Source organism: Symphalangus syndactylus, chromosome 15 (genome assembly GCF_028878055.3).
Source record: "Symphalangus syndactylus isolate Jambi chromosome 15, NHGRI_mSymSyn1-v2.1_pri, whole genome shotgun sequence".
Taxonomy (NCBI): domain Eukaryota; kingdom Metazoa; phylum Chordata; class Mammalia; order Primates; family Hylobatidae; genus Symphalangus; species Symphalangus syndactylus.
In genome coordinates, this window is record NC_072437.2 from 95551718 (window position 1) to 95571431 (window position 19714).

The window sequence follows — 19714 nt, forward strand, 5'->3', positions numbered from 1 at the left end:
CTAGCTACTATCCATCTCTTCTTCCTCTCACAGCCAACCTTCAATGGTTTATGCTATTTCTTCTTCATAAGCTACAACATGACTTTAGTCTTCACCAATTTACTAAAAATACTTCATTTACTAACCTAATGGTCATTCTTCAATCGTACCTCCTTGACTTCTCTCTGACCTTTGACACTGCTTCACGGTATTCATTCCCCTCTTCTTGAAACCCTGACACTGCTCTTTTCCAGAGACTTCTGCTCTCTGGCTACGTTCACTGCCTCAGATCTCCTCTTTCCTCTGCCCTTTATATTCCCAAAGCAATTCTAAATCTTTCCCTTTACAAAACTCCTGAACAAACTCATCCATACCAGATCATCAACCACCCTTTGTATCTCATGATTTTACACTCACACTCTATCTGAAGCTCCAGGCCTCTATTTCGAATTAGCTGCTGAGTATTTATTGAAACACATTTTGTTTCTATTTAAGCCTGCTCCTTTCTCTATTTCCAATATCAGTTCCCTGTACCCTGTATAATAAAGAATGTAGCTGGCCTTTGTCCCCGGTCCCTGGAAAATAGCCTCTAAATCCTTGGAATTACCCTAGCGACAGGATTATTTTTGTTATCACAATAGGCCCTGAAATTTTATGCTAATGAGGTGACTCATAGTGGGCCCCTATATAGTTTATGCCAACAAGACAACTCAGGATGGGGGATGACCATGCCAGGAAAACCAACCATGTGATTAGAGAGCTGCGGCTTTCAGCCATCTGATATCAACTCAACCTTTAGGGAGAGGAAGAGAACAAGAGATTAAGAACCATGGGCAATCATTCAATTGATCAGGTGAGCTTCCCTAATTGGCAATATCCTGCATATTTCTCTTAGTCCATTTGTGTTGCTACAAAGAAATACCCGAGGCTGGGTAATTTTAAAGAAAAAAAAGGTTTATTTGGCTCACAGTTCTGCAGGCTGTACAGGAAGCATGGTGCCTGCACCCGTTCAGCTTCTAGTGATGGCCTCATGCTGCTTCCACTTACAGAGAAAGGTGAAAGGGAGCCAGCAGCATGCAGAACTCACATGGCAAGAACAGAAACAAGAGAGAGGGGAAACAGCCAGTTCTCATGAGAATGAACAGAGTGAGAACTTGCTCATTACCATGAGGTTGGCACCAAGCCATTCATGAGGGATCTGCCCCCATGGCCCAAACTCCTCCCATTAGGCACCACTTCCCAACACTACCACATCAAGAATCAAATTTCAACATGAGATTTGGTGGGACAAATATCCAAACTATATCCAAACTATAACAGTACTATCACATGTCCATGTGATGCAATAATCTCCATATTGTCACACATCCAGGAGAGTAAAGCATCCTAACTCCATGAAGACAAGGCGAAAGAAGCGTCACCTTCAGCATCCTTCTAGACCTCGCCCTCTAAGTTTCTCCTTTTGGCTGGTTCCGATTTATATCCTTCGGCCATAATAATTCTGTCATCGTAAGTACAGCTGCTCCCTGAACGACTTAGGGGTTGGGGCACCAATCCTCCACACAGTCAAAAATCTGCATATGTTTGATTCCCAAAAAAAAACATATCAATGAATAGCCTATTATTGATTTGAAGCCTTGCTGATAACAAAAATTGTAAACACATATTTTGTATATGTATTGTATATGATATTCTTACAATAAAGCTAGAAAAAAGAAAACATTATTAAGAAAATCATGAGAAAATATATTTATTATTCATTAAATGGAAGTGTATCACCTTAAAGGTCTTCACCTTGGATAGGCTAAGGAGGAGGAAGAAAAGGAGGGGTTGGTCTTGTCTCTGGGGCAGCAGAGGCAGAAGAAAAGCCATGTGTAAGGGGACCCACGATGTTCATGCCTATGTTGTCCTGGGCTCAACTGTAAGGCTTAGGGTCCCTAAGTTCTGTGAGTCATTCTAGAGAATTATCAAACCTGAGAGGGTAGTGGGAACTCCTGAATTTGTAGCCAGCTGGTCATAAGAGTGACCTGGGGACCCCCAAGTTTGCAGCTAGTGTCTGAAGTGAGGGCAGTCTTGTGGAAAACTGTGCTCTCAACCTGTGAAGTTTGGCCCAACTCTGGGTAGGTGATGTCAGAAGTCATTCAATTCAAGTCTGGAATCTGGGAGTCATACAACTTGTCTCTCTCCCACATCTCTGTAAACAGTCACTGATACCTTCTAAATGTCTCTCAGAAATCCATTCATTTTTCACTAACCAAAAAGCCCATGCCTTTCTGCAGGCATCTGTCCTCATTGTTTGGCTAGATTATTTCAACAACTTCCTGATCAGATTACTTTTTCATATCCATCTATGTCCACCCCCAACCTGTCCTCCATACTGCTACAGAAAAGAGATCTTCCTACACTTGCAAATCACCCTTCTACTAAAAACTCTTCAGTGGCTGACATCTTTAGCATGGCATGCAGGGCTCTTTGTGAGAAGTAGGTCACATCAACCATTCCCGCAGTGTCTTTTGTTACTATGTCCCATATAAACACTCTATACTTCCAGCCACACTGAACTACACAAGATTCCTCACATATACTGTGTTCTCTTACACTTTTCATGTGTTTGTACATGATATCCACTCTGCCTTAGAGCCCTTCTTCATCACATCTGCCTGTTTGACTTCTATTCATCTTTCCAGTCTCAGCTCAGAGTCACCTGCTCTGGGAGGCCATCCCTGGTATTATTCTCCACAGCAGGCTAAGTCCCTCTTCCTCTCTCCTGCCATAGCAGTGTGTTCATTACTCTATCAGACACTAGTCACACCGTCCTCAACAAATACTGCACTTACCACATGGCCTCCATTAAATACATGCTTAATCACCCAAAGACCATGAGCTTCTTGGGGGCTATTATTCACTCATTTTGGTATCCTCTGCACTTAGCCTATCATGTGACACAAGGTAAACACTCAATAAATACGTATTTACCCAGTGTAAATTTATCCAATGCTTACTAAGTACTAGGCCCTGAGGAAAAAAAGTCACATCTGTCAGGAATCACACATAAATCCTCAAGAGACTTTTAATCTATTAGAAAATATAGATAAATTATGGTGCAGTCTGAGAAGTGCTAAGATAGGCTGGATGATAAATGGACAGATGAACAGAGTCTCAATGTAAGAGTGATTCAAGCATATGTTTATATACTTCAGCACTGAAAATACAGTAGTCTATTTCTTGGGCATCTCCTTATTTCCTAAGTACAATTTTAAATGTTGCCTTTATAAAAATCATATAATCTGATCTTAAAACTTGTAAAGAAGGACCTCAATATTATTCTGTTAGAGAAAAATTAATCCCAGAGATACATATTTTTGAAAAGGCACTTAATATCTCCGTCTTTTACCTCTCTCACAAGCTTCAGCCCTGTATTTCTAACTTGGTGCATTTCCACACCAATATTATATCAAAATTTAAAACTCAAAAATAATTCCTTATCTCTTTCCCCAGAAGCACCCCCTGCTCCTACTGAACTTTCAACATCAAGAACAATAAACCAGTGTCCTTCTCCCTTCCTCAGCTCCACATTTATGTTATCATCACTATTTTGCCATAGGCAAAACCCAATTATCTTTGCCCCTGCCTTCTTGACTTATATATTACATCCAAAAGGTTACCAACTTCCTTCATTAAATATCACTAGCATCTGTCCTTCCATTCCTAATTCATTATCACCATCCCAATTCAGGCTCTTTGAATTTTAAGCCTAAACTACTGCCAATCACTTCTGAACATGCTCGTTGCCTCCCGTCTTTCTGTGCTCATTGCAACCAGATTGTTTTTCCCAACTCACCGATTTAACTATGCTACCTATCTGCTCAAAGAAGTCTCCCAAACACCTACAGAAAAAGAATCGAACTCCTGGGAAATACAATCTGGCCTCAACCTACCTTCCCATTTGAATCTTCCACTAATTTATTTTTTCAACATTTACATAGTTCTAAGGCCTCATTAACTCATTTTAACCTCACTATACCCTATGAGAAAACCATTACTATTCCCATTTTATAGATAAGGAAACTGAGTCATGGAGAAGTTTCATAACTTGCTCAAGATCACAAAATAAGTGGAAAGGGCTAGAATTCGCATGCACCCAGTCTGGATCCAGGATCTGTGCCCCTTACCAATATTCTATGCTGCCTTCCTTACAAAACTTTAATGCATCTATTTCCCAAACACACTTACACTTTCTCACTATATTCCACCACTCACGTCATTCATCCCTAAGTTCCTACATTTCCAAAATGTCTCCTCCAACATAGTGAAATCCTCATAATCCTACAAATTGCAGCTTGAATCCCACATCCTCAAGCATAAAGCCTTCTTTAGTCATGTCATGTTTGTGCTTTGCTGAGCTTTCCAAGCACATGTGGACTGTAACACCCATTAGGCTCTGCTAGTGCCTAACACTGAAAGCTATATGTAACTGCCCAGCTCTCCATTTAGGATGTCTCACAGCTCAGGGACTATGTCTTGAAAAACAAGGAACCGTAATTACATATAACAGGGCTAAATAAGTGCCTGATGGATAAAGGAATGGTATCACACAATGCAGAAGAAAGTGTGCCGCGGAGGGAAATGCACATATAAACATAAGAAGCTGAGACACATTGAATTTTAAATTTTCTAAAGGTCTATTATGGTTGTCACAACCTATTTGGACTTCAATTTTCTAGTCTGTCAAATAGTGGGGATTTAAGATGATCTCAAAGACTCATTCCAGTTCTGAAATTCTGGAATTTACATTTTGAGACCAATTTTATAAGCTTGAAAAATTTCTGAGGTCTCCTTATTTTCATGTATTCTTTAGAATACATTTATCAGGCCTGAAACAGTGGCTCATGCTTGTAATCCCAGCATTTTGGGAGGCCAAGGTGGGAGGTTCACTTGAGGCCAGGAGTTCAAGACCAGCCTGGCCAACTTGGCAAAACCCAGCCTCTACCAAAAATACAAAAATTAGCTGGGCATGGTGGCACGCACCTGTAATTGCAGCTACTCAGGAGGCTGAGGCACAAGAATCGCTTGAACCCAGGAGGCGGAGGTTGCAGTGAGCCAAGACCATGCCACTGCACACCAGCCTGGGCAACAGAGTGAGACTCAGTCTCAAAAAATAAATAAAATACATTTATTGTCCCATTTTAGTAAATAATCTATTCTCACAAATCCATAAAAAATTCAAATATAACTTTTTAAAAAAGAATAATAGTTCAAGAATTTTATTCTACTGTTGCAGAAAAAAAATATTTGGTCAGGAAAAAGATTCTTTAGAAATATATCTTTAAATTTATTTTTTTAATCCAGTTTGCCAATAAATACTACAAAAGCACAGCAAGGACAGAATAAATTGATAAAGTCAGATATTTTGTAATGACATAAGAAGTGATCTTTTTTTTTTTTTTTTTTTTTGAGATAGAGTCTCGCTCTGTTGCCAGGCTGGAGTGTAGTCGTGCGATCTTGGCTCACTGCAACCTCTGACTCGTGGGTTCAAGCGATTCTCCTGCCTCAGCCTCATGAGTAGCTGGGATTACAGGCATGCACCACCATGCCGAGCTAATTTTTGTATTTTTAGTAGAGATGAGGTTTCACCATGTTAGGCAGGATGGTCTTGATCTTCTGGCCTCGTGATCCACCCTCCTCAGCCTCCCAAAGTGCTGGGATTACAGGTGTGAGCCACGGTACCAGGCCAAGAAGTAGTTTTTTAAAACACAGCTGAAGACCTCTTTCTAGAAAAAACATTTGTTTTCAAGTTAAAACAAAATAATTAACCATCAGTGAGAAATATTCCAACTTTTGAAAAATAACTGTTTGATCACACCTTTCTTCTATAAGACCATGCATTATTTCTGCTTAATCTGCTTAACTTTTTATTTACATAACCATACATCTAGAAAATTCTTAAAACTAATCTCTAGCTCAGCATCCCTGAGGGAAGTGACCTAAAGACTATATAGTTTCAACAGTCCAAGCCCATCTCTCCTGCTATGCAGATGTAACACATCACAACTACAAATTCAAATCCAGGTGTTTTGGGTGTACATAAACTTCTCCCAACCTTTTCAAAATGGGTTAAATACATCAAAAACTACAGCAATGCTGCCTTTCACTCCAATGCCAAGTAGCATTCTTATACCAAAACCAATTTAATAAATTCTCACCTTCCATGGCCTTCTAATCCCTTTGAAAAAGTCAGGCATCCACATTGGAAGAACAACAGCTTCCCTTAGCAACTTCTTAGCTTCTTCCAGATCTGCTATGTCATCCCTTTGAAAGAACAGCAAAGTTTCATAATGTTTATTCAGGGATCTTTGATTTATGGTCAAAACTAATTCTTTTAATATTTTTTACTTACGAAATTATTCTCATATTAAGAACATTATTCTAATTCTTACTGCATAAAAAGATCAGTGAAAACATTAGTTATTAATGAGGACATGTCACTGAATTAACAACTTTTGTCAGTTATATATCAACTTCAAATTAACATGTAAAATGTCCTTGGTTACTTCAACAGAACTGTCCCATCAATTCTATACTTTCATATTATAGATGTGGTCATAATCAAATTAATGAATAACAAGAGAAAACTCACACCAAGACAACCTATAACTTGTGTGCTCCTCTACTTTAATTCAATAATTTGAAAGACTCTAACCAATGAATGCTAGGATTCCTGGATACAATGTCTCTTTCAAGGGCTTCCACCAGATCCTTATCATAACCGGCACCATCAAATTTTGGCATTTCACCATCACTTGCACCATCTTGCATATTCTTCCTTCCCTGGGGATAGGTATAAAAAAAAGTACTAGTCAATAATGGATAATTTAGTTAACATCATTATGCTTTGAAAACATTATAATGCCATCACTTTCTAAATAATTTTTATTATTTTAAAGTAATATTTTCTGATTACTCAAATGCCATTTTCCTCTATTTAATTCATCAGAAATACATGAACTGGTCAACTTTATTAAAAACTTCAAATCTACATTATTGCAGGGACAGTTGCAGGTAAGACTAAACTGATCCTTGCTAAATCCCAAAAGACTGGGAAAGCCTACCTTTGAACTGGCAGATGCAGAGGATTTCCACCACTACTAGAGAACATTTTGAATATTAATGTGGAAGGATCTTTTTAAATAGTATTAAGACCATTAAAGCAATAAGCTTTACCCCAAATTCTTCATTTAATAATATAGTTGTTTTAAAAGAAATTTTATGCTGTGGTTTCTATGGTGTTCTGCCAAGATTTACACAGCTTTGAAGAGCTTTAAATGAAATTCACTTATTTGCCAGAGACAGTCCAACTATGGAAATACTTCAGCAAGCACAGCCAAGTGCCTCCCCAGAGCTTTAGCCCCAGTTACTGCCTAGAGTAAAAACGAAACGAGAAAATGGTCAAAATGAGTCAATCTCCTAAACTTCAACCTGAAAAGAAACAACAGAACAAGACAAACTTCTCCAATCCCACCTCTGAAATAGTCAAAAGGCTCAATCACAAGTGCTGGAGGAAACTAAATGGCTCCCTTGGACAGATGCTCTGGTTCCTTTAAGCCACTAGGTAAGTGACCAAATAGTATTCTGGTACTTCACCCAAAAAAATAAATTATTTCTGGGCAGTATGGCAGTAGTATTAAATTTATTAGTAAATTTTCAGGAAGATTCCTGCATTCCAGATGACAGGTATCAATACTGACAATATTAAAAGGAGTAAATTTTTAGCACCTGCACAACAAACATAACATCAACAAACTTAAGCTTAGGCTAGAGTCACATTTTATAGTACGGATAGGCCAAGGCTACCAAGTTATATTCAAACAAATCACTAGGAACATTCTGTAATCATTTAAAAACATTCTAGAAAGGTATCAACGAAACTGACATATCTGGAGCTTGAGCCTTCATATGGCATTGTAATTTATATTACCAAGTTAAAATTAAAATTTCATTTTAATACGAATGTCCAAGTGGCTGGAAAGAACTTAATAAACACTACCTCAGGAGAAAGAAAAAGCTGCATGCCTATCTCAAAGTAATAGGAGTATCATGGGATTTTAAAAACAGTAAATATTTGGGCATCTTCTATGCGCAACACATGTTATTGTGCATTAGGTTTTAGAGCAGTGAGTGAAAATACATTATCTGTCCTCATCAAGCATCTAGTCTAGTGGGGGAAACAAGTAACAAGTAAATAAAGCAAAAACACACATAAACTGTGAAGTGCTGTGAAAAAACCTGAGTAGCCAGTATAGATAAAGGGTATTGCACAGAAGAAAGAGGTTGAAGATATGGGCAGAGGTGAGTTTGGATTTCTTCTGGCTCCTATAGAGGACAGGGTAGAGGAGGAGAATCAAAGAAGTACAAGCCTCTCACTATGCAGAAGAAGTGTGTGTATAGGCCAGTTAAATGACCTGCCTGAGAACCCAAAGTTTCTCAGTGGTACACATGAGACTTGAATACCGATCGAGGACTACAAAAAAGATTCTGGAAACGTTTTCAAATCAAAATGGTGAGGTTATAAAAAACAGACTTAGGAAAACTAAAATTAATTTGGTTTTACCAGGAAATCACTAAAATGGGTGATAGTTATTCTTCATAACAAATACTTAAATTAGAATATAGACATCAAATATAAACGGCTAGATTAAATGTAATACCTAAAGGAAACTATTAAAGGAAATAAAGCTAACCTCTCCCAAGATATTATTAAGTGTACATAAATAATACTAACTGCAATGTCACTGAAATGCTCTTAGAATTCTTTCCTTAGATTTTCATATGAGTTGACTAAGGTCAACATTAGCAAGAATTTGATTTTTAGCATGAAGGTTGATATACTTTTTTTCTCATGAAAGCAAAATATTTTAGCTTTTTACTAATATCAAAATTTCCCATATCAAGAAAGCTTTGTTACTCATCTTTTACTAGTGTTGGATAATCTTCTATTTGAGGAAAGTTAGGCTCAAAGTGACTAACCAAATATTACAGTCAATTAATGATATAGTTTGCCCTAAAATGCAAATGTTTCTTACATTTTACTATACAATCTCTCACACTGGCAGATTAAGTGAAACATGATCAGTTACTAGCTCTGGGTCTTGCATTTTAAGAGAAATACTGATAAATTACACCCAGTGAAGGATAATCAAGATGATAAAGAGTTCAAAACCCATGTCATACGGAGGAAGACCAAGGAAACTAGAGACATTTAAGCTGAAGAAGTAAATTCTAATGGGGCAATACAACCAACAGGCCTACTAGGTATTAAGCCAAAAAAAAAAAAAAAAGCAAGGGCCAGTAACAAAAGAGATAGATTTCAGATCAGCAAAAGAAAGAATTTTCTAACAATAGATTCTGTCCAACAGATGAATCAACTCATTAGGTAGTAAGCTACCACGCATCAGAAATTACTGGCCAATTAGTAATAAAAATCACTGGGTCATAGTCACAGGGATGTCTAAGCTGAATTATAGCTGATCTTTTTCCTGTAAAGCCACTGCCTCTCACTTGCCTAATTTATTCATCTGTTGCCTGATTTCAATGGCCCAAAGTGCAAAATTTCTTGGAAATCTCATTATTTTTCTTTTTCTTCTTCTTTTTTTTTTTTTTTATTATACTTTAAGTTCTAGGATACATGTGCAGAACATGCAGGTTTGTTACATAGGTATACACGTGCCATGGTCGTTTGCTGCACCTATCAACCCATCATCTACATTAGGTATTTCTCCTCATATTATCCTTCCCCTAGTCCCCCACTCCACAACAGGCCCCAGTGTGTGATGTTCCCCTCCCTGTGTCCATGTGTTCTCATTGTTCAACTCCCACTTATGAGTGAGAATATGTGGTGTTTGGTTTTCTGTTCCTGTGTTAGTTTGCTGAGAATGATGGTTTCCAGCTTCATCCATGTCCCTGCAAAGGACATGAACTCATCCTTTTTTATGGCTGCATAGTATTCCATGGTATATGCGCCACATTTTCTTTATCCAGTCTACCACTGATCGGCATTTGGGTTGGTTCCAAGTCTTTGCTATTGTGAATAGTACTGCAATAAACATACGTGTGCATGTGTCTTTATAAAATGATTTATAATCCTTTGGGTATATACCCAGTAGTGGGATTGCTGGATCAAATGGTATTTCTGGTTCTAGATCCTTGAGGAATCACCACACTGTCTTCCACAATGGTTGAACTAATTTACACTGCCACAACAGTGTAAAAGCGTTCCTATTTCTCCATATCCTTTCCAGCAAACCCTTCAAAAAATCAGTGAATCAAGGAGCTGGTTTTTTGAAAAGATTAGCAAAACAGACCGCTAGCCAGACTAATAAAGAAGAAAAGACAGAAGAATCAAATAGACATAATAAAAAATGACAAAACAGATATCACCACTGATTCCACAGAAATACAAACTACCATCACAGAATACTATAAACACCTCTACGCAAATAAACTAGAAAATCTAGAAGAAATGGATAAATTCCTGGACACATACACCCTAGCAAGACTAAACCAGGAAGAAGTCGAATCCCTAGAGAGACCAATAACAAGTTCTGAAATTGAGACAGTAATTGATAGCCTGCCAACCAAAAAAAAGCCCAGGACCAGACGGATTCACAGCCAAATTCTACCAGAGGTACAAAGAGGAGCTGGTATAATTCCTTCTGAAACTATTCCAAACAATTTAAAAAAAAAGGGACTCCTCCCTAGCTCATTTTATGAGGCCAGCATCTTCCTGATACCAAAACCTGGCAAAGTCACAACAAAAAAAGATAATTTCAGGCCAATATCCCTGATGAACATTAAAGCAAAAATTCTCAATAAAATACTCGCAAACCGAATCCAGCAGCACATCAAAAAACTTATCTACCATGATCAAGTCGGCTTCATCCCTGGGATGCAAGGCTAGTTCAACATACGCAAATCAAAAACGTAATCCATCACATAAACAGTGTCAATGACAAAAACCACGTGATGATCTCAATATATGCAGAAAAGGCCTTCGATAAAATTCAACGCCCCTTCATGCTAAAAACTCCCAATAAACTAGATATCGATGGAACATATCTCAAAATAATAAGACCTATTCATGACAAACCCACAGCCAATATCACACTGAATGGGCAAAAGCTGGAAGCATTCCCTTTGAATACTGGCACAAGACAAGGATGCCCTCTCTCACCATTCCTATTCAACACAGTATTGGAAGTTCTGGCCAGGGCAATCAGGAAAGAGAAAGAAATAAAGGGGATTCAAATAGGAAGAGAGAAAGTCAAATTGTCTCTGTTTGCAGATGACACGACTGTATATTTAGAAAACCCTATTGTCTCAGCCCAAAATCTCCTTAAGCTGATAAGCAACTTCAGCAAAGTCTCAGGATACAAAAATCAACGTGCAAAAATCACAAGCATTCCTATACAACAATAATAGCCAAATCATGAGTGAACTCCCATTCACAACTGCTACAAAGAGAATAAAATACCTAGGAATACAACTTACAAGCGATGTGTAGGACCTCTTCAAGGAGAACTACAAACCACTGCTCAAGGATATAAGAGAGGACACAAACTAACGGAAAAACATTCCATGCTCATGGATAGAAGAATCAATATCGTGAAAATGGCCATACTGCCCAACGTAATTTACAGATTCAATGCTATCCCCATCAAGATACCATTGACTTTCTTCACAGAATTAGAAAAAAACTACTTTAAATTTCATATGGAACCAAAAACAGCCCATATAGCCAAGACAATCCTAAGCAAAAAGAACAAAGCTGGAGGCATCATGCTACCTGACTTCAAACTATACTACAAAGCTGCAGTAACCAAAACAGCATGGTACTGGTACCAAACCAGATATATAGACCAATGGAACAGAACAGAGGCCTCAGAAATAGTGCCACACATCTACAACCATCTGATCTTTGACAAACCTGACAAAAACAAGCAATGGGGAAAGGATTCCCTATTTAATAAATGGTGTTGGGAAAATTGGCTAGCCATATGCAGAAAACTGAAACTGGACCCCTTCCTTATACCTTATACAAAAATTAACTCAAGATGGATTAAAGACTTAAACATAACACCTAAAACCATAAAAACCCTAGAAGAAAACCTAGGCAATAGCATTCAGGACATAGGCATGGGTAAAGACTTCATGACTAAAACACCAAAGCAATTGCAACAAAAGCCGAAATTGACAAATGGGATCTAATTAAACTAAAGAGCTTCTGCACAGCAAAAGAAACTATCATCAGAGCGAACAGGCAACCTACAGAATGGGAGAAAATTTTTGCAATCTATCCATCTGACAAAGGGCTAATAATATCCACAATCCACAAGGAACTTAAATTTACAAGAAAAAAAAAAAAAAAAACCCCATCAAAAAGTGGGCAAAGGATATGAACAGACACTTCTCAAAAGAAGATATTTATGTGGCCAACAAACATATGAAGAAAGCTCATCATCACTGGTCATTAGAGAAATGCAAATCAAAACCACAATGAGATACCATCTCACACCAATTAGAATGGCAATTATTTCTTTTTTTAAAAAGTGATTTTGTATTCTATTTCATATCTGTGTTAGTCCCCCACTTTCATGTTACAATGATAATTAAAACTCATATACTGCCTACTCAATGTGCCACGTATTGTTCTAAGCACTGGATATATTTAACTTACTAATCCTAAAAGTCCTATGAGGTAGGTACTCTTATTATTTCCATCTCATAGATGAGAAAACCAAGGCACAGAGAGGGTAAGTCAATTGCCCAAGGACACGCAGCAAGATCCTAGGGAATACAGCTCCAGATTCAGTGCTTTCAACCACTTTGTACTCTAGCATACTGCTGCACACCCCTGGGCTACTCTTACCCCAACGTGAGAAACAACAGAGGAAAAGTTAGACAAGGTTTCTAAATTGCATTCCACTCTTAAGACTTTATTTTACAAAGTAAAATAAGTTAATAAATGCAAACAGTGCTTACTAATTTCAGTATCATGCCCTGCATTTGAGTGTTAATACATTTAAATTGAAATTATGAATCCATATCATTCTGCACACCTATCAATATATATGTTCTTTCAACAATATCTGCCAGTACTATGTGACAAGCACTATTCTAAGCACCGGGGATATCACAGTGAACCAAACAGAAACCCCTGCCCTCATGAAGCATATATTCAAGTTAGGAGGCACAATATATTAATAAGTAAAATATATAGTAAAACAGAGACAGAACAGCAAGCTCAAACCTGTCACAGTCAGCATACACTTCACAAATCTGAGGAACAACACAGAAGCCAACAGAAAGAAATGAGATGAGGGGAGAAAGAAGATGAGGTCAAAGAAGAAATGGATGCCAGACTATGCAGAGCCTTGTAGACCATTATAAGGACTTGGCATTTAATCTAAGATAAGAAGCCACTGAAAGTTATGAGCAGAAGACACAATCTGACCTATATTTAAGAGGAACTCTCTGGCTGCTCTGATGCCAACAAGCCAGGGACAGTGTGTTCTCTCCTGTTTTATTTTACACTTTCTGTAGTATACAGAATGGCTAAAATGAGTGGTAGAGTCTGAGAGAGGATAAGAAAAAACATATACGGCTATTAAGGCCCCACATTTAATCTTACTATATAAGGAATACCAAATACCACATTAAATAAGAGCTCATACACTCCTATTAAAATAGCCTTGAAAGTGGGAAACTTAAGATAGTTCAATAAGGATATACAAATTCTAAAATCAAGAGGCTAAAGCACTCTCACTTGGCAAGGCTGAAATACAGTAAGACTGTTCAGTCTAAGAAAAACATGTGTATTAGTCTTCTGAATAAGAGGTTAAAATATTTGAATGCAACTCTTCCTATGACCTAAGACCTCATCCCCGTCAAAGACTAAGCCGACATTTGCACAGGAAAAGAAAATCAACAGTGGGTGAGTAAAAAAACAGAATAGCGCAAATTTCCACAAACGGGTTTAGAATTCTAAATTACAAGTTTGGTCAAATAGTTATTTAGACATAAAAACTACTTTAATCTAGTACAACAAGGTAAAAAAATAAAATAAAAACAAAACCCAGCACTATAAATTAGCTACCACCAGAGACAAAATTTGTGGAGGAAATTAATATTCAAAGGACAGAACAAGATATTTCTTAAAAACAAGGCATGATGATACAAATAGCCAATGAACATACGAAAACGCTTTCCACCTCATAAATTATCAGGTAAATACGCAACACATGGCAAATATCCTGGGAAAATCACAATGAGATATGATTATACCTAAAAAAGACTGACAACATCAAGTGTTGACAAGGATGTGGAGCAACTAAAACTTCCCCCCTGTAGGTAAGAGGGAAAACTTGTATAACCACTTTGGAAACTGGTGTTATTCACTAGTTTAATTTATGCATATCCTATGACCCAGCAGTTCAACTCCTAGGTATATGCTCACTAGAAATGCATGCATATATATGTCAAAGGATAAGCAGAAAACCATTCAAAGCAGCATTACTCACAAGAGTCTCAAGCTAAAAGCAACCCAAATATCCATTAATAAGAAAACAGATTTTAACTGTGATATACTACTATATGACAATGAAAATAAACTACAAATATATATAACAGGAAATAATCTCACAAATACATGTTGAACAAAAAAAGCTGGACACAAAGGAATACTTACTGTACATAACGTTCCAAAATAGGCATAATTAATTTATGGCATTAGAAATCGTCAGAATAGTGGTTACCTTTGGGAAAGAGGTAAGTGGCAAGGATTGGGAGGGATCATAAATATGGCTTCTGAGGTGCCAAATGTTCGATTTCTTGACCCCAGAGCTGACGGTTACATTGAATTACAAGGCTTACATGCAGTGAGATGCTGAAGCTGTTTCTTACTAGTTTTTGAGAGTCAGCTACTAAATTTTCAGAAATTTTGTGAGCCAGCTGTGAAATGCAGCCATTAATAAATATTAAATTACACAAACTTTGAATAAGTTATATTTTTAAAAAAGGAAATAAATACTCAAAACTCCTAACATCCTAATTATTTTACTATTATCTATTCTCTTGAGGTTCCACAGTTTATTGTATCTCTATGGTGGAAACACCATACAATGGTAGGCTGCTATCCAAACTCATCTCAACTATGAGTTCAGTGACATGATGTTGAAATCCATCATATAGGTGGTATTTATATCATAGAATTAGCAAATGCTATAAATCAGGGCTTGATTTATTGTTTTCTTGACTGCCTAGACTTAGAAAAGTAATGGGGAAAATGTTAATAATGCAAACTAAACTTAAAAGCATGTCATTTTTGCTGTTGTTACACTGTAAATAGTACAAAAAATCTGATTATTCTTCCAGTATTTGAAAACTGCTCAAGTCATTGATCGATGAGTGAAGCTCTAGCATATGTTTTTATTGTTTCACTATCATCTTATTCTTTAATGTGTATACACACATACACTTTTTCATAAAAGTAGTTATTAATATACACCACTGGTTAGATTATCATCAAAAAAGTACCCTTATAATTTGTGCACTTTTCTTCAAAAATATTTTTTATGAGGTCACTGTTCATTTGCATAATCAATCAATAGCTCTCAAAAGAATACGTCAATCTACTTCGCAACATCTCTCCATATCAGATACCCCAGACTTACTCATAAGAAGGAAAGCCTTCTCATGATAAATGGCCATTTGTTATGTATAATTCAACGAAATAAAGTCCTTTAACAACGTTAAAATGAATTCAGAGAATTATTATTTACGGTACTTTAATCTGAATTCTATTTAAAAGCATATATAGCTTTAATCATGAGATAATGGAAGTACTGCTCATTTCACTCAGTTAATTAACCATAAAACTATAATCTTAAAAATTCTTGAGAATCAGTTTTATAAATTAAGGTTATAAAACAAAAACATTTCTTCTACTACCTGATATTTTACTTTTAGATTATCCTTCTTAAATAAAAATTCCTTTCATTACTTCTATGTATATTTCTCTTTGACTCTAAGCTTAAATAGCAAAATAATAATAAATCCGATTTTCCCAGGAGCTATGGTCTAAATGTTTGTATCCTTCCAAAATTCATGTTGGTATCTAAGCCCCAATATGATGTTATTAGGAGATGGGGTTTTTGGAAGGTGGTTAGGTCAATGAGGTTTCTGCCCTCATGAACAGAATTAGTGCCCTAATAAAAGATTCCCAAGGGAGCTTCTTGGCCCCTTCCATCCTGTAAGGACACATAAGAAGGTGCCATCCAGAAGGAACAGACCCTCAGCAGATACCAAATCTGCTAGTGGCTTGATCGTAGACTTCCCAGCCTCCAAAACTGTGACAAATAAATTTCTATTCCTTCTATATTACCCCGTCTAAGCTATTTTGTTATAGTAGGAAGAAGAGACCAGATACAATGAAATAAAACTGAAAAAATAAAGCTTAAAAGTTAATTTATTCAGGCCAGGAGCTACATTTCATTAACGTTTGTATTTCTAGCACCTAGAAGTATTACTGACACAAAATGTGCACTTAATAAAGATGTGTTCAATAAACAGAGTACTAACTAGACTTATGGATGACCCTGTAGACCTCAGGGGGGGAAATGATAAAGCCTCAACAACAGATCACTATGCAAAGTGATTGTTACTTACTGAAAAACAGCATTTTAAGCTTGGACCTAACCTGAAGCCTGTCAGTAATTTTAAAAAAGGAAAAGAAAAAAGACAATCACTCTCAGAAAATAAACTGGTACTCTTATAAGAAGATAGTAAACATTTTCAAATAAGAGGCTGTATAGCATAATGATTAAAAAACTCAGGTATTACAATTAGACAAGGTTCGAATCCTAGTTCACCATCTATTTGCAGTTAAGACTTCAATGTCGCAATTTCTTTACACATAAAACAGGAAAAATAATGCTGAGCTCACAGGATTATGCAGGGATCAAATAAACCAATAAATGTAAAAAGCTTCAAAGAGGGCTTTTTTTGTAGAAAGCTTCAAAAAGGGTAAGTGTACTCAAGGAAGACTAACATTTGCTACTACTGCTATTATTAGTTGTTCCATCATACAGTTCCCAACACCAAATTAAAAATCCAAAAATATACCAGGGACTTTAAGCAAGATATGTCTAACTTCTCTTATCCTCACTTTTTTTTACATCTATAAAGTTAAGTACGTAGTTAGAGTGCTGCAGCAGCTTTCAAAATTCTGACCCAGGCACAAAGTAATAAATGCATTCTGGATCATGAGTTGGTGCACATAAACACATGAATAAATTTGTATATATTTTTATAAATAAATTTTTATCAAAATAATACTGTACTTATGGGCAATAAACTCTGAATTTTCTGTTCTATTCTGCTTCAATTTTAAAGCTGGTAGCAACACACAAAACTGATCTTAAGAAAAACCAATACAATAAACACTGGGGACTCCCATACTTCTGAGGGTACTTCCAAACAAGACTAATTTTCCTTTTTCTTTTTTTTTTTGAGACCGAGTCTCACTCTGTTGCCCAGGCTGGTGTGCAATGGCTGGATCTCAGCTCACTGTAACCTCTGCCTCCCAGGTTCAAGCGATTCTCATGCCTCAGCCTCCCAAGTAGCTGGGATTACAGGCATGCACCACCACGCCCAGCTAATTTTTGTGTTTTCAGTAGAGACGGGGTTACACTATGTTGCCTAGGCTGGTCTTGAACTACTGGGCTAAAGCGATTCACCTGCCTTGGCCTCCCAAAGTGCCGGGATTACAGGCGTGAGCTGCTGCCCCTGGCCCCAACACTCATTTCCAAATCAGCTTTTAGCAGAAGTAGATATCTATTAGTTTCACCTAAGCTGCCTCAAATCCTATCGCAGCCTTCAGTGAGTTTTAGGAACTTCAGTATCCTCATGAATATTTGCGTGGTTACGAAAATTGTAACTGAATCTAATATACCTTTCAAAGGCTAATGAAGTTTGCATGAGTTTGTTTTGAAAAACTGTAGTCCCCTGTTTCCACAGTGCCTCAGAAAATATCTTTTATCCCCAAACAACTGCGGAGTTCTTTTCTTTTCTTACATAAAAGGGTTACTCTGGTGACATTCCGAGTACTTACATGTCAATGAAAGAATAACTAAGATTTATAGAATCATTTGATAACATTATAAATGAAAGAGAATTTATAATTTCCAGGAAAAAAATAATGTATTGACCATTCTGGCTAACACGGTGAAACAACGTCTCTACTAAAAATACAAAAAAATTAGCCGGGCATGGTAGCGGGTGCCTGTAGTCCCAGCTACTTGGGAGGCTGAGGCAGAAGAATGGCGTGAACCTGGGAGGCGGAGCTTGTGGTAAGCCGAGATCGCACCACTGCACTCCAGCCTGGGCGAGAGCGAGACTCTGTCTCAAAAAAAAAAAAAAAAAAACAAAAAAATGTATTTGACATTCAAAAAATGCTGCTTGATTATTTTGTTCTTTAAGAGTCACATTTAAAAACCAACATTTAATTGTTCCGGATCTCTTTTGGTAAATCCAACCCAGACTTTTCATCTAGCTCGGTAGGTGGGGATACTACATAACACGAAAAATCTTAAGGTTAAACAGGAAAAAGATGTGTGACTTCACAAATTCCATTCTTCCAGTCTCCATCTCTTACTGTGAGACCTTGGCAAATTTTAGCGCTCTGTACCACAGTTTCTTCATCTGTAAAGTGGGGATAGTAAGACACCTACTTCACGGTATTGTTTCATGAATTACTGTTTAATCACTTTGAACAGTGCCTAGCAAAGCAGCATCCAGTAAACCATGACCATGGTTCCTCTCTTATGTAAATTCAAGACTGAAAGTTCCTTAGCCTGTTCTAAACGTTTATCTAAAAGCTACTAGCAAACTGGAGGTTGGATTTCAGCCCCTACTGTATTCTCTATAATGCAAACCAATGTTAGCTGCATAAAAATGAAGAAAAGAAACAAAAATAATATTTAAGATACAGAGTTTCAAGTATCCATTTATGTGGCTTTTGATAATGGGGAGAACAAATTTAAAAAGTTAATTTATTACTACCCTTCACTAATCCCAAAAAGGATCTGAAATAGAATCACTTGCTGTTTCATGGCATAAAAGCTCCCACAAATTACAAACATTAAAAAAACCTAATTCATTTTCAGTGTCCTGTTGAGACAGGGAGGTAGAATATGTCTTTGAACTATCTCATAAACAGAAATATTCAGAAAACACCAATTTTATTCTATCATGGTCTATGTATTATGGATATAAGACCTAGGAAGTTGGTCTAGAGTCCTTATCTACAGATCAAAATTACATGTAATAAAAATATTCAAATACAGTTTTGATGGATAACCACTTGTTATTAGATATATCTTTATTATACATATCATGACCTGAATGTGGTGACAGATCCTGAATCTCTAACTAGTAAAATGAAACTTCTCTGTGGCAATTCGATTACCTTATCATTCATTTATGACATCACGGTGGAAACGGGAAATACCATTACTTAAAAATTTTTCTCTTTTTACTAAAATTAAGGCCTAAGAGACACATCAGATCACCCTGGCTACCTCCTTACTCTGTAAGATTATCTTCAACCCACTGTCCTAAGTCCATTTTAAGGGAAGTAAAATTTCCACCCAGTACTATGTTTATTCACCAATCAATTTCCTAA

The 19714-nt window shown here is 36.9% G+C and overlaps 1 protein-coding gene and 1 long non-coding RNA gene across 8 annotated transcripts in view; one reads left to right on the plus strand and one right to left on the minus strand.

Moving 5' to 3' along the window:
- The window catches only part of KATNAL1 (katanin catalytic subunit A1 like 1), a 105828-nt gene that overhangs the window by 35050 nt on the left and 51064 nt on the right, over positions 1-19714 (minus strand). For all 7 annotated transcript variants that reach the window (XM_055244742.2, XM_055244743.2, XM_055244747.2 and 4 more), the window contains exons 5-6: positions 6680-6807; positions 6183-6288 (exon numbers count right to left, since the gene is read on the minus strand). In XM_055244742.2, the coding sequence (XP_055100717.1) occupies positions 6183-6288; positions 6680-6807 (234 nt within the window). The remainder of the gene's footprint in view (positions 1-6182; positions 6289-6679; positions 6808-19714) is intronic.
- Positions 573-19714, plus strand: part of LOC129463985 (uncharacterized) — a 110385-nt gene continuing 91243 nt past the window's right edge. Inside the window, exons 1-2 of the long non-coding RNA XR_008651370.2 lie at positions 573-832; positions 1352-1488. This is a non-coding gene — a long non-coding RNA (uncharacterized lncRNA). The remainder of the gene's footprint in view (positions 833-1351; positions 1489-19714) is intronic.